Source organism: Polyodon spathula, chromosome 6 (genome assembly GCF_017654505.1).
Source record: "Polyodon spathula isolate WHYD16114869_AA chromosome 6, ASM1765450v1, whole genome shotgun sequence".
NCBI lineage: Eukaryota > Metazoa > Chordata > Actinopteri > Acipenseriformes > Polyodontidae > Polyodon > Polyodon spathula.
In genome coordinates, this window is record NC_054539.1 from 51,277,344 (window position 1) to 51,293,451 (window position 16,108).

General features: G+C 36.8%; 1 protein-coding gene across 1 annotated transcript in view; it reads left to right on the forward strand.

Moving 5' to 3' along the window:
* The window catches only part of tbc1d32 (TBC1 domain family, member 32), a 72,861-nt gene that overhangs the window by 54,083 nt on the left and 2,670 nt on the right, over positions 1-16,108 (forward strand). The window contains exons 29-33 of the mRNA XM_041253098.1: positions 5,124-5,193; positions 6,325-6,440; positions 7,065-7,219; positions 10,507-10,647; positions 12,696-12,884. Coding sequence (XP_041109032.1) covers positions 5,124-5,193; positions 6,325-6,440; positions 7,065-7,219; positions 10,507-10,647; positions 12,696-12,884 — 671 coding nt within the window. The remainder of the gene's footprint in view (positions 1-5,123; positions 5,194-6,324; positions 6,441-7,064; positions 7,220-10,506; positions 10,648-12,695; positions 12,885-16,108) is intronic.

A 16,108-nucleotide genomic window follows, 5' to 3' on the forward strand; every position in this document is an offset into this window, starting at 1 on the left:
TATTCTGTAATAATCTTCAGACTCTCAGCTGTTTAGGAAGGTATAATATTTTTTACTTTCTGTGGATATTTGTCCAGGTAAAGAAAAAAACCCTATTCAGTGATAGGAGGAAACCTTAGGGAGCTGAGGGTAGCCCTTCCTCCAGGCTCTGAAGACGGCCATCTCCCTGTTTGGCCTCGCTAAGCATGGCTAAGAGGCCAAACAAAAGAAGCGACATGAATGCAAGCCACACTGAGTTTTTATGGCACATGGATATGCTGTGTTGATTAGTGGGTGGATTCTCCTTCCAGAAATACAACCAAGTTTTCCGACTTTAACCCTCCATGGATAACAGAATACAAAGACAGTTTGTAACTATAAACAGTAATATGCTGTTAAGTCACTTGCACTAGTTTTGCAAAACAGGATTTCATAATGAGTATGTTTAACAAAAAACAATAATAGCCTTCCTCCCTTTCTCACTCTTTGGGGAGAAGGAGAATCCATTCCAATTGGCAGCTCTGACAGTTATGATATGAAGAGAGGCACATTTTGTTCATTAACTACTGTTGAGTTGTGGACATCTTGTCAACCAAGGCTTACAATTTAATACAGACCTGATGAGCAAAATAGACATTTATATTGTTTAACTTTATGAAAAATGTGATTTCTTGGGGCTCCAAAGTAATAATCAAATTTGTAACCAATAATAGATTTAGTACAGTATTTATTAGGGATGGGAATTTTGAATACACATTGCGTTATTCTGCTTAGCATTCAGTATGTCTTTATATTCATCATAAAGTTAAATTAGCTTATTCCTTTCAATGTTACTAAAGTTTCTCTCCGTTTTCAGCACTTGCTGTATCCATTTGTTTACAAATTTTAAGTTAGCCGGTGCCGTGCTCCCAGAAGCTGTATCATGACTGCCTAGCAACAGTGGCTGTGTGCAGTCATTAAAGGGGACCTCAATCGTGGGATCTGTTAACATTAGCTGAAAACCAGGCAACAATTTCAAACAGAATACGTTTACTGTAGAGCTGTGCTGTTACAAGCATTGCATGATTAATTATGGTCCTTACGTTTAATATGCTAATCTCATTCACATGAACGTGCAGGGTTTGCTTCTACTAGTAGCTAATATAGGTCTTTTTTGTGTACTTGAATATGTAAGCTATTCAAGTGTTTGTTTTTTTTTTATATTTGTGTAATCGTGTGTTCGACTACACTGACCCAGCGCTAGTATTTATTCATTGTGTCTCAATTATGTTTTTAATTCATGGAATTGTTTAGAATAGAGGTTTCCAAAGTTTTGATCAAGGAGGGCCACCTAATAAAACTCACCTATAATTAAACACCAATATGTGCAATCAGTATAACATAAATTTATATATAGCTACAAGATGTACATCTTTTAGGCTGCCTTTTGTTTTTTGGTTTCTGAAATATGATATATTTTGTATTGACTTTTATCATGTTTGCATTTATACTTTATTGGTTGTTTTGTATAACCAGGTTAGCACTAATCTTGGTTTGTTTTACCTAAATTAACATCGCATAGTGCAGGAGTAGTATTAATCAGGGTCTGTGAAACCAGCCATTCATGTGTATGTTTATGGGGATGTAAATGGAAAACAAATGCTTACGAACTTTGCGAATATCAGGCTTTACACTTCCCAATACTATCCTAAAATAAGATGTGGCTTTCATTAACATAATGTTAAGCCCTAAAAATAACCTGCTTAATCATGAACTGCTCATAATGTGAAAAGTGCTTAATGTGCAATAAGTTGTTTTGTTTGTTCTGTACAGCTGGGTGGCAGAACATTATAGCCAGGAGCACTTTTAACGGAAAAGTAAACTTGCCTTACCTTAAATATATAATCCAGAAAAGAATTTGAATAATGTGTTGTCTTTCATTGACTATATCTGGTTGCTCTTTTTTACATTCTACATTCTTTTTCATTACTGTTTTTTATTATGGTACTTTACTATGCTTATTTTGTCACTATACGATTTGACTGGGGAAAGATAACATAGGTTTAAGAACATAAGAAAGTTTACAAACGAGAGGAGGTTATTTGGCAATCTTGCTCGTTTGGTTGTTAGTAGCTTATTGATCCCAGAATCTCATCAATCAGCTTCTTGAAGGATCCCAGGGTGTCAGCTTTAACAACATTACTGGTGAGTTGGTTCCAGACCCTCACAATTCTCTGTAAAAAAAGTGCTTCCTGTTTTCTGTTCTGAATGCCCCGTTGTCTAATCTCCATTTGTGACCCCTGGTCCTTGTTTCTTTTTTCAGGTCAAAAAAGTCCCTTTGGTCAACATTGTCAGTACCTTTTAGAATTTTGAATGCTTGAGTCAGGTTGCCGCGTAGTCGTCTTTGTTCAAGACTGAATAGATTCAATTCTTTTAGCCTGTCTGCATATGACATGCCTTTTAAACCCGGAATAATTCTGGTTGCTCCTTTGCACTCTTTCTAGAGCAGCAATATCCTTTTTGTAGCGAGGTGACCAGAATTGAACACAGTATTCTAGATGAGGTCTTACTAAAGCATTGTACAGTTTTTAACATTACTTCCCTTGATTTAAATTCATCACTTTTCACAATGTATCAGAGCATCATGTTGACCTTTTTTTTACAGCTTTCCCACATTGTCTAGATGAAGACATTTCTGAGTCAACATAAACTCCTAGGTCTTTTTCATAGATTCCTTCTTCAATTTCAGTATCTCCTATATGATATTTGTAATGCATATTTTTATTGCCTGTGTGCCGTACCTTACACTTTTCTCTATCAGATGTCATTTGCCATGTGTTTGCCCAGTTCTGAATCTTGTCTAGATCATTTTGAATGACCTTTGCTGCTGCAGCAGTGTTTGCCTCCTATTTTTGTGTCATCTGCACATTTAACAAGTTTGCTTACTATAACAGAGTCTAAGTCATTAATATAGATTAGAAATAGTAGAGGTTTATCCTGTAATCAGTACTTTCTGTTTTCTACATGTTAACCACTCCCTAATCCATGACACAGCCTGTGTCAAGAGACTTGCATGATCTTGGTTAGTGGTTTGTAAATAACTTCTTTCATTTATTTGAGTGTTATTGGGAGGATCTCATCTGGCCCAGGGAATTTGTTTATTTTAAGAGCTCCTAGTCCCTTTAACACTTCTGCCTCGGTTATGCTGAAGTTATTTAAAACTGGATAGGAATAGGTTGACATGTGGGGCATGTTGTCCGTATCCTCCTTTGTAAAAACTTGTGAAAAGTAATCTTTTAATATATTTGCTATTTTTTTTTTCTTCGTCTATGATTTTGCCATTTGTATCTCTTAGACATTTAACCTCCTCTTTTGAATGTTCTCTTGCTGTTATAATATTGGAAAAACATTTTTGAATTGGTTTTAGACCCTTAGCAATGTCCATTTCTATCTCTTTTGGCCTTTCTAACTTCCTTTTTGATTTGCGTTTGCAGTTCCAAGTACTCTTTCTGTGTACTTGGTTTTTGGTCCCTTTTAAATGCACTGTGCCTTTTTTTTTTTTTTTTTTTTTGCTGAATATTTTTTTTAATTGTCTATTAAACTATTTTGACAATTTTGTTTTAGATTTAGATTTGTCTACTTTTGGGATGTAATTGTTTTACGCCTCTAGTACTACATTTTTAAAAAACAACAGTCCTTTTTCCATGTGGCTGTTTTCTCTATTTTACTCCAATCTACTTCTGTTAGTCTCTGTTTCATACCTTTATAGTCTGCCTTTCTAAAATTGTAAACCTTAGCTTTAGTCATTACTTTTTGGGTTTTAAAAATCACTTCAAATGTGGTCTGAGTTTGCCAATGGTTCTTTGACCTGTGTTTTAGTTATTCTGTCTTCGTTATTTGAAAATACTAAATCAAGGCTTGCCTCCCCTCTAGTCGGTGCCTTGACAGATTGTTTTACGAAGCAGTCGTTTGTCATTTCCACCATTTTCAAATTTTTTCCGTCATGTTCCCCACCAGGTTTTCCCATTTTAAATGGGTGAAGTTGAAATCCTCCTTTAGTATGGCTTCTCCTTTGCTACACACATTTCTAATGTCACTGTAGAAAAGATTATTTTGCTTGGCGTCTGAATTTGCCGTTCTATAGCATGCTCCTATTATAATGCCCTTTGAATTTTTGTCCATATTTTTGTCCATTATTCTGACCCTTGTTGATTCGGCTTTGTTTTCTTCGTCTCCCCCTCCGCCTCTTCTGTCCTGCCTGTCTTTCCTATAAAGTGTATAATAATATTATATTCGTCTCCATTGCTCTCAGATAACCAAGGAGTTAAAAAAAAAAGGTAACCTTTGCACTTCCTTTTTAGCTTAACTATTGAGCTTGTTGCTTCATTTAAATTGTTAAAGGCACGGTAGCATCTGGAAGATGGATGGATCGGGTTTTTTCGGCCGACCTGGGGAGAACTCTGCCCTATTTAGTGAAATCTATTCTATGGGATTCCTTTTTTTTTTTTTTTTTTTTTTTTTTTTAATGCATGCAAATGTTTTCAAATTTAAAGAAAAAATGCCAAAATAAATCAATCCAAAACACTGGATATCACAATTAACACAACTCCCCGTTTTTATCCACGCAGTTTAATTACAAAAGTATGATTTATTTTAGGATAGTATTGGGAAGTGTTACGCTTGTTGGTATCTGCAAAGTTTGTAAGCATTTGTTTTCTATTTCAGCACATTAAGCCATGTTAAGAGCTTTTCACATTGCGAACTTTTCACATTAAGCAGCTTTGTTTTAGGACTTAACATAATTATTATAGTGTGCTTGTTAATGAAACTGACAACTAATTATTATTAGATTAGATTCCAAGGAACGAATCCCCCCCCCCCCCCCCCCCTTGCAGTTGAGACAGCAACCCTGCCTTGCAATTGTGTCTTCTTTTCATGTTTTAAAAACTACAGTAGCACCGTGCTGCGAGCTGCGCTGCTTGTACCGATATTGAGCAGAAAACTAACTTGTAATGGCCCAAATCGTTTCTTTCCAAGGAAATGTAGACAAATCTTAAAAATGTTTGACGAGAGCCACAGACAGGGTCACACTTTGGGAACCCCTGGTGCCGGTAGAAATAAGTACACTGCTTGAACTGCAATCATGCATTTCCTTTTTTTTAAAGCTATTGATTCCAGTGTAAAGAACCAGAGTCTTTCTTCTGTTGAGAAGCTTGGGATTCAAATATCCATCAGGTACTGTGTTTTAATATTACTTCTATTTTAGTCAGGGCTTTGTGCATTTGGTGTATGGCAAGCCAAATGATCAATTAGAGATATCTTTAGATGAACAGGAAGACCTTTAGGGATGTTTTAAAATGATTTAGAGACATCTTTAAATGAACAGGGAGTCATTTTGAGATATTTTGAAATGATTTAGTCCCTTTCACACTAGTATGCTCTACCTGGGTCGTTCCCCGGTGTCATGTGGGTTGGCAGTGCAATTTTACACTGATTTTTGAAAAAGCAGAGTCGACCTGGGTGACAGAAGCAAGTACATAATGCGCGTACGCAATGTCCTGGAAGCAACAACGTTCACGTGACCACCCTTTCATCTGTTCAGTTTCTCTGGATTGAATTATCAACCCAAATGTTGATTTGAGCAATTATTTCTTCATCCCTGAAACCTTCATGCAGGGGTAGCTGTTTGTGCCTTCGACTGCTCACAAACATCCATCATGCATTTTGTCTCTCCCGACCCAGGTCAAAATGTGTTGACCCACACCCTGAGGTGGGTCGCTGCTGAACCAGGTGCATGGTTTCCCACCACGCAGGATTGTGACCCAGGTAGCTAGAACCTGGGTAGGGACCTGGGTAGGAGCGCCAGTGTGAAATGGGCTTTAGATATAGTTCTAAATGACAGTTTCTAAATTGCGTACCATGCTAGCAGAATCCATATGGTTTACAGATAACTACGTATTATATAAAGATTTCTGTAACTCAATTTTAAATATATTTATCTTTAATTGACATTTTAGAAATATCTTAAAATAAACTGTTTTACAAATATTTTTTTACAGATTTTAAATATTTGAAAAGATTTTAAATTGTATTTTAAGATATCTCTAAATGACATTTGGCATGCCATAGGGACAACGGGCTGGTCAATCACAGATATACCTATGTAGATTTTAGTGAAGGTGGTAATGCAGTAACCCTGCAAGGGAAAATCATTTTTTAAATATCTCACATTATTTTTGTTTATCCTGGAGGAACGCAGTAATAGCAATTACTTACTTCACTCTTTTTAGCAATGGTGATTATCAGATAATATTTATCTTCATTCAGTCTGATTTCACATACTATAATAATATCTATTTCTTGCAGGTATGGAAAATATTTAAATTTACTCAAAGAAGACTCAGAGCAGGATCTATGTCTGTTGATGAAGCACTGTAAGAAATTCCTGGTTCAGCAGCAAGCAAAAGTTAAATCATCTCTTTGTATCCTTCCAACTGATTTGTATTAAACTTATACTTTTAAAAACCTGAATACACAGTATTTAAAAAATATACACTACCCAACAACTGACTTTTAAAAGGCGAGTCAGTGAAATACAGGATGCTGATAATTAAAATCAATATATTTGACTGTAAAATCAGGTAGTGTTGAAAATTATGTTGGGGTCAAATTATGATTCAGACTGAGAATACGACATAATAGGTCTGGTTACTTGAAAAAGCTCCTATTAGCTATTTCTAACAGGAGTTTATTATGGAGCAGTATTTGTTCTGTGGTTTCAGAAAGTTACAACAAGCTTTATCACTAAATAGATTTTTCCCTTTGCAATACCAAACAACCTTGTTTTATTAAAAAGTTCTTCTATGCAACTTTGTGTTGATCACATGGCTTCTGAGGATACCACACTGTTCAAATCCACTGTTAGAGATCAGTGATAAAGTTGACCTTTTAAAGGCCAAGAAGGAAAAAAAAAAAAGCAATTAACTTCAGCATAGACTTCAGCATAGATTCAGCTGTCTATAGGTCTACGCTGAGAACAGAAAAACACATCCCAGCTGACAAGCAGAGGATGTTAACTGTCAGAGTTCCTTGACTGTACTTTACAGGTTGTCTGCAGGGAGGCTATCCTGGCTATGACTGGTTTGCGTCTTCTGTATTTCTGATAATGGCTGGAGACAAGGAGAGAGCATTAAAATTTCTGCTGCGATTCTCCAGCCTTCTTGTCTCAGCATTTTTGTGGCTGCCCAGGCTGCATGCATCAGTGAGTTAAGAAATGTATTAAATTGGAACGTTTCTTTGATACCGAATTGAGAACCTGTTTGAGATGTGAAAATGTTTTTTTTAGAGACATACTTTTCATCTTCACAATCCTGGTGTATTTACTAACTTGAAACAGTAATTACGTTCACTGCAATCAGATTAAAGATCTGTCAGTTTTGGAGCAGTCTAACTTAAATTCCATCCAGGAACTGGTATTTCATAGTGTCACACACAGTCAAAGTGATGAAAGATCTGCGTAGGTATTAACATATGGAGTAATGCAGTAATCCAGCAAATAAAAGTGGATTTTGTGTAGAAGATTTGTTCCGTTTAACATTAAAGTGCAAAAAAGTCTGTTTGGGGTAAGAGTCTAGGATAATTTTTTTTTGGTTTTTTTTGTTTCTGATAGAGCATGGTTTGTGTTGGCAAACCTGGGAGATTTACTTACTATAGTACAAATTCCTCCCTATTAAATGTCTGATGCTGAAGTTTTTTCATACATTTTGATAACTTTTTTATTTGGAAATTTTTCTTTGAGACAACAATTTAACACAAATCAAAAATATAATTTAATTATCTGGTAGTCAAAACTTTCTCCTGTTTTTTTTTTTTTTTTTTTTTTTTTTTTTTTTTTTTTTTAAACTTACAATGAATGTGTGTGAAAATAGCATGGTGTCAGATTACCAGTCATGCAGTCTAACTTTCTACACAAGCTGTCATTCATGGTCTCTGTGAGAAGACTGCTAAAATTAGGTATTACTAAAATGTTTATTTTCAGTCATATATCCCAGAGAGAAAACCATAGAGATGTTTTACACCTTTTAACAGACATACACACATGCACTGTTTTATCAGTCTTTGTACACATAGAGCTTATTTTATTTATCTACAGTACAGGAAAAGTGACCATATATAAATATGTACATACAGTGCCTTGAAAAAGTCTTCACACCCTTGAACATTTTTCACATTCTGCTGCCTAAAAAATAAAATTCAAAATGCATTAAAGTAGGAGTTTGTTTCATTGATCTATACGACATAATCTACACTTTCAACATGAAAGAACAATGACAGAAATATTCAAAAAGTAATTAAAAAATAAAAATAAAAGTCTTGATTACATAAGTCTTCACGCCCTTTGTCATAGCAAACCCAAATTAGCTCAGGTACAACAAATTGCCTTAACAAGGCACATAATAAGTTAAATATAACCCACCTGTGTCAAATCACAGTAGTTCAACTGATTCGAATACTCCTGGATGAAGAATCAAGCTGTTTATGTTGTATGAAGTGAATTTGAAGCAAATGGCAAAACGTGCCAAACAAGGAGCTGCCAAAAGAACTCCGGGATAAAGTTATTGAAAGGTACAGTTTTGGGAAGTGTCACAAAGACGGCCGGAGTGGGTGACGTCAGAGCCAGGAAGGGAATACACCGAGACAAAACAGATGAAGTGAAATGATGAGACGCTTGCTCCGTTTTATTGTAAATAAAAGGGTTTTACACAGACAAAAGGCAGGACACGGCACATTCGCCAAAATAAATAGATAAACAAAAAACGGTCTATACTTAACAACATGGTGAGTTTTAAATACACAAGTATCGTGCTGGTCCCACCAGCACGCAATAGCAATTGTTATTAAATTTCTCCTCTCTCTCCCGTTCTCCACTCACCGAACACCCAACCCCAAGTGAAGAAAACGTGCATCTATATATACTGTTGTGCTGGGATTCAATTACTAATTAATTATTCACTTGAATCCCAGCACGTGAATTAATTTTGTGCAACCTCGTGTTCACATGTTAACTACTTTAAATGCATGTGAAGTGATGTACAATCCCGTGCCTAAATACAATTATATATTTCTAAACACACGTGAAACACAGACCCGTTTATATTCTGTGTACCAATGATTACACTAACATTTAACACACCACACGCAACATATAACAGATAATGTAAACAGGGGCGGGCACTTTGTCACAGGAAGGCTATAAGAAACTTTCAATGTCTTTGAATATCCCTTGGGGCACTGTCAGTTCCATCATTGTAAAGTGGAAACAGTTTGGCACCACCAAGACCCTGCCTCAATCAGGCCGTCCCTCCAAAGTCAGTAGCGGTGGCTTAAGGAAACTGCTGAGGGAGGTCACTGTGAGGTGTAAGATTACTTTAAAAGAACTACAGAGGTCTCTGGCTGAGATTGGGGAAAATGTTGACTGTTCAACAATTTCAAGAGTACTCCACAAACATTGCCTGTATGGGAGGGTGACAAGAAGGAAGCCACTGCTGAAAAAAAGCCATATGATGTGCAGCATAGCTTTTGCAAAGAAACACTTAGGGGACACTGCAAGCATGTGAGAGAAGGTTTTGTGGTCTGATGAGACCAAAGTGGAACTTTTTGGTCTCAATGCTAAGCGATATGTGTGGCGTAAACCAAACACGGCACATCACCCTGTTAACACCATTCCTACAGTAAAGCATGGTGGTGGCAACATTATGTTTTGGGGATGTTTTGCAGCAACAGGGACAGGGAGGCTTGTGAAGATCGAGGCAAAATACAGGCAGATCCTAGAGAAAACCTGTTCCAGCCTGCCAGAGACCTGCGACTGGGGAGAAGATTCACCTTACAGCAGGACAATGAGCCTAAGCTCAAAGCAAAAGCAACAATAGAGTGGCTCAGCAAAAAGAAAGTGAATGTCCTCGAGTGGCCTAGTCAAAGCCCAGACCTGAATCCTATAGCAAATCTGCGGCTAGATTTGAAGACTGCAGTGCACAGACAATCCACAATTATTTTCAATTACTTCTTGAATATTTCTATAATTATTCTTTCACATTGAAAGTGTAGATGATGTTGTGTAGGTCAGTGAAACACTAACACCTACTTTAATGCATTTTGAATTGTATTTTTTAGGTAGTAGAATGTGAAAAATGTTCAAGGGTCTGAAGACTTTGTCAAGGTACTGCACTTTTCTTTAACCACTGGACCACACAGCCTCCTCTTTTTATACTCTTCAAGCTGTTAAAAGCCTGTGGAGAAATTGTCATCAATAACTACCTCACTTTGCAGTATGTGAAATGTCATGCCAAGGTTGTTTAAGTTAACCTGAGTTTTTTAATTGTGCTTCTTGCTGCAGGCCAGGCCCTTGATTTAAAAAATCACATCAGTGCCAACTGTTCCTTGTTTCTGGCCATACATGTTAAAGTGCAAATGGAAAGCTACATAAATGATGATTTCTAACAGCAGGGAAGTTCTGTTGTCCTCACTGTTTTGCGTTATTGTCACTGTTAGATCCACCTTCCTGTAGAGATTGCCGAGTCTGGAATCCACCCAGTTTATTCCTGCACTGCTCATTACATTGAGATGTTGCTGAAGACAGAAGTGCCTCTTGTCTTTTCAGCATTCCGCATGTCAGGTTTCACCCCCTCACAGGTAATGGCAAGCTCATTTAAGCCTCTAATTATTAATGCCCTTCCATAATGCCTTTAGCTGTCACCCACCTGTTTGATTGACATTTATAACAAGAGAGATGGTGTTATTTGAAAACTGAAACTAAACTAGTCAAGTGATGGATGACCACGATTTTTTTAAATATAAATGTTATGGGACAGTGATAAGCAGGTAAATATCTAAATACTACTTGCCAAAAAAGCAAGGTAAAATATTTAAAGCTATGATTTTTTTTTATTATTATTTTAATTTATTTGGTTTTCAATCTGTCAACTCCTCCAGACAATACAGGAAATCAAATATTGTTGGTTACATGAAGGCATAACAGAAACCTCTGATGAAACATTTGTTATTAAGTCAGTCTAATCAAACATAGTGTGTACTACAGATAGTGGCATATGTATTCAGATATCAAAGTATGTATTTTTATATGAAACAACACTGATACTGAAACATGAATATAGTTTAGCTCTGCAAGATATACAATGCATAGCTTTAGACTGCCAGTGGGATAGAATATTGAAATACAAGTTTAAGTTAGCAGGCAACATTTGATCTCAGCAGCTGCATGTACCGTACTATAGTCTGTTTCAGACTTTGAACTTGATCTGTTAGTCGCTTGTTGCTATGTGAAATATGCAGAGGAATGTAGTGTTAAAAACTAGTAGCGGGGCAGCCAAAACAGTGCACAATGTTATTCTTAGGTGTGTGTAATACAACATTATGGGAAAAACTAAAAGTGCACTTTTGGAGGCCTCTGGCAAAGGAATTTTTAAAGCCCCATATACCTAATGTGTGTCAGTGACATTCTTACTCAGTTTAAATGACTGGCTCCTGTTGTGCAGACACGTGTGCTGTCCTAATTGCATGTGCTGATTTAATAGCATTAGCAAATAATTAAAATAAACTGGTAACATTTCACTTAAAGAAAAGCTTAATCACACAACCTTACAATATACCATTTAGTATGGTTTCCTCATTGTTTTGTTACATGAAAACAGAGTAAGATGTTTTAAATCTAAGAGTAATGTCCCTATATTTTATAATTGCATTTAGTGAATACATTTATATAATTGTTTGTAATTATGCCAAACTGACAGGCTATTGCACTTTTTTTTTTTTTATGTGTCAAAAAAAAAAAAAATGACAAACTATTGTTAATGCTTGAATACCATTTTAAACGTGTACTCATAATAAACCATTACCTAGTTTTTTTGCATTCAAGACACTTTATCAGTCAATCTCATAAAGAGCTACAGTTTTATTTTGATTTAAAGCACCTGTCATCTGTAGCTCACATGTTTGTGTAAGCGGATTATTCTTACATGATTAAATACTGTAAAGCCATAAATATTTTAGAGCCTTTTATTATGCGTTTTCTGCATATGAAAAAAAAAACAAAAAAAAACACAAATTGTTGGCACGAATATCAGATTCCACCAACAATACGTACTTCGTATATTGCAACAGTTCGCCACTGTTTCTGGAGCAAAATAGGTTTCATGGATACGATTTGCCAAATATTTTGGTCACAGATATTTATGGCTTTACAGTAATTTGTTATGCAAAAAGTGCAAGATAGTAGATATTCCAGACATTGGGAAAGATCTAGTAGGTATTCAGTTGGCAGGTGCTTCCATATCTATTACTGCACTTGGAGCATGATTCATTACTCTTTGGACCATTAGAACAGACTTCACTTCAGATTCCAACCCTAACTTCCGTGAAGGAATTGCAGTTGGGAATTGAGGAATGACTATGTATCCTTCCAGAACAATTTAAACACCTTACAGAATCGTCACTGAGTCTGTGCTGTCCTATCTGTTCATGGTAGTTTTACACTTTATTGACAGATATGTTTTGGTCCATTTCTTATTGGTTGGATAGAATAGAATATTCAACAACCAGAATCAAATCATATAGTACAAGACAGCTTTCTAAGCACACCTGTAAATCACCTTGGATAAAGGTGGCTGATAAATAAATAAATAAATAAATAAGAACAGTATGTCTACCTGTTTGCTCTGCAGATTTGTCAGCAGTGGCTAGCTCAGTGCTTCTGGAATTACTTGGACTGGACAGAGATTTGCCATTACATTGTAACATGCATTATCTTGGGGCCTGACTACCAGATCTACATTTGCATAGCCGTGCTTAAACACCTGCAGCAGGAAATCCTTCAGCACACACAGACTCAGGACCTACAGGTGTTTTTGAAAGTAAGTGTTTTCTTTGTTGTACAAGCAGTATATGATAGTAGACATTATATTTGCTCCAAAATCCACTTCATAAAAGAAAATCTGCAACCACTCAGAAAGTGAAAGTTAGTACAGAAGAAACATGTACATGCATCTACATCACTAGACCAATGTTTTGTAAATTACGTGTATTTAAGCTGATTATTTTTTTTAATTTTTATTTTATTACCCCCCCTAATATCCTAATATGATGTGTTGTGTTTGATATATTACATTAACCAATACAAGTCCATGCTGAGCAGGTATGATTCAAGCTGGCCTTTTTTTTTTTTTCAAAATAAAGTTAAGAGAACTTCGACCTCTTGTATTTACTGTTTTAACACTGTCTGAGTAGCCTCAGGCTACTTGCAAAAAGTGTCTGTAGCAGACAGGTTCCCATCAAACACTGTCAGTTCAATGTAGTACATGTAAATAGTGACCCAGTATACAGTAAAGAACTAAAGATGTAAAAAGAAGTAATAGCTGTTACAGGCTTGTTTACTATGTTTGGCATGTTAGGGTTATTTATTTGTGCTTCATAACGCGCAAGCAGATATTTGAAATTATTTTTGCTTTTTGGCTTAATAAAATCAAAGTCTATCTGTGGAACTGTCCTATGACAAGTTATTTTCTGTGCCCATCAGTGGTTTGTTTCAATATTTAATTTTCAAACCTGGAAGCAAATTGTGGCACTAAAACAAATTTCTTACCTCGTCCGATGAATTTCACACAAAGTGAACTACCGGTTTCCATGTTGCTTGTGTTAGGAGAAAAAAAAAAACAATCTCTTCCCCAGAGATCACTGTGATAAAATCATTTTTGGCGCCAAAGTCAAGGTACCACCTGCATAAAACATGTAATTTCCAATATCCTTTGTCCAAATTTCTCCTGTGCTTAAGGTCCGGGCTCATTTTTATGCTTATTGTTTCCTTAGGTTTGTTAAAAAAATAAAGAAATAAAGAAATAAAGAAATGGTCCCCTCTCCCCTGTCTGGCTTTTTGTTTGTTTTATTTGTGTTTGAGAAAAAAAAATATATATATATATATATATATATATATATGTGTGTGTGTGTGTGTGTTCTCTTCCTCTTCCAGCTAGTTGTTTCTTTCTGGATTTCACAGATTGTAGTGTCTGTCTTCCCTATGCCCTGTGTTTGTATGTTGTGTGGTTCCCAACTTTCACTGTCTTTTAGTATAGATTTGTATTTTAATGTGTGTATATATTTCAAACACACTGACACAAAGAGGAAGGGCTCCTTCACCCCCAGCTCATTGATCAGATAAAGCCCACTTGTCCTGTTTGAGAACAACATACCTTGCAACCCTAAGGAACAGCAGAGCTCCACCATGTCTATCCCGAGGGATCACTTATAAGTCTACGCATTTCTGTGGCATCAGGGAGAGACGTGCCTGATAAACCAGCGGCAGTCACTGCAGAGATTCTAGCCTGTGCTGCTCAGCCACCTTCGTTCCAGGCCATGATCCAGTTGACAAGGGAATTTGAAATTATAACATAGGCTCGGCCTCCGCAGCCTGTAGCCACTGCTATGGTTCCTAGTACCACAACACCCACAATTGCACACTACAATCAGCAGTACTACTCTGCAGATGCGAAAAATGATAATGGATGCGAAAATCACACTCCGACCCTGGCGGTGACACTCCCGAGTATACAGAGGGCCCATCATTTATATATACCTGTGTTGATGCTGTTTTGAGAAGGATTTCATTCTTTGTCATTGCTAATACCCAGCAGACACCTACCCCTGAGAATATAGGACTGGCCATGCAGCAAGCAGAGGAGGGCAGTATGTCACCAAGATCCAACGGCTGGATGCATGTGATACTGCCAGAGCTATGCGAATGTAATGTGAGGTGGTGCTTTTCAAATAAAGATATCAGATACACAAGCCGTGCTGCAGGATTTACCTTTTTAAGGTGATTTCCTCTTTGGCACTGGTCTGAACAATTCCCTGTCCCATATGAAACAGACGAGACAGGCTCTCCAATCCTGCTCAGCAGCCGGGAGAGGCATGTCCCCCAGTGGGGTGTTTTACAGCAGGCATATATCTTTCATAATCAGCCAATTGTATCGCTTTATAGATCCTTCCATGGCGATAATAAGGAAATAAAGAAGCCCTATACTTCCTCCTAACATCTCCTGCCGCCAACTCATGTCTCCATCTGCCCAAGGATCTTTCCCTGTCCATCAAGGTTCACATTGCTGCAATCTCCAACTTACTACCTGGCTGGGAAGATCGCACTATGGTGTATAGCAAGGGTCATCAACCCATGGCACGCATGCCAGAGAGTGACACGCCAAGACATCTTGCTTGGCACACCAGCCCTTTTTAGAAACGTTGATTACCAGATTTCCACAATGAAAATAAACTCTGAAGCCAAAAATAACATTATATAAAATAACACAATAATAGTTTAAAAATTAAACATCGGGTGAATTTATTGCAGATAACTATTTTATTTTTATATTGTCATCTAGTCAAAGCATGTTAATGTACAAAAAGCTATTACCATTTAAACATGTGGTATACACATAATCAGAATGATTAAACAAATTACCCATAAGATTGTTTATCTTATTTTTGAATGGCCCTAATACATCACTCTGCTATTAACTTGCCGAGCAGGGTGTAACAGTGGACACATTGTTTTATTCACCTGTTGTTAAAGTCAGCCACCAGACTCATGCCAGTGAGATTCACCATAAACAATGTATAGACAACGTAAACGCCCCCCATGGAATCTGTCAAATTGGACTGGGCAGACTAAATTAAATGTATAGTGGACAAGAACACTGTAAATTGCAAAGTAATAAAAGTCCTACCAAATCCCATTAATGTATGAACTTTTCCACCTTTAAATTAAGTATTCAAATTATATAGCAAAAATTAAGTTGTTGCAATTTAATTTTTTTTTTTTTTTTTTTTTTTTTTAGTGGTCACCAATTGTTTTTATCATTTTTTCTCCCAATTTGGAATAGACAATTATTTTTCGGCTCTGCTTACCGCTACCAGCCCCGCGCTGACTCAGGAGTGGTGAAGACGAACGCACGCTGTCCTCCGAAGCGTGTGCCGTCAGCTTCTTTTCACTCTGCAGGCCCACCATGCAGCCACCTCAGATATACAGTGTCAGAGGACAACGCAGCTCAGGGCAGCTTACAGGCAAGCCCGCAGGCCGACATAACGT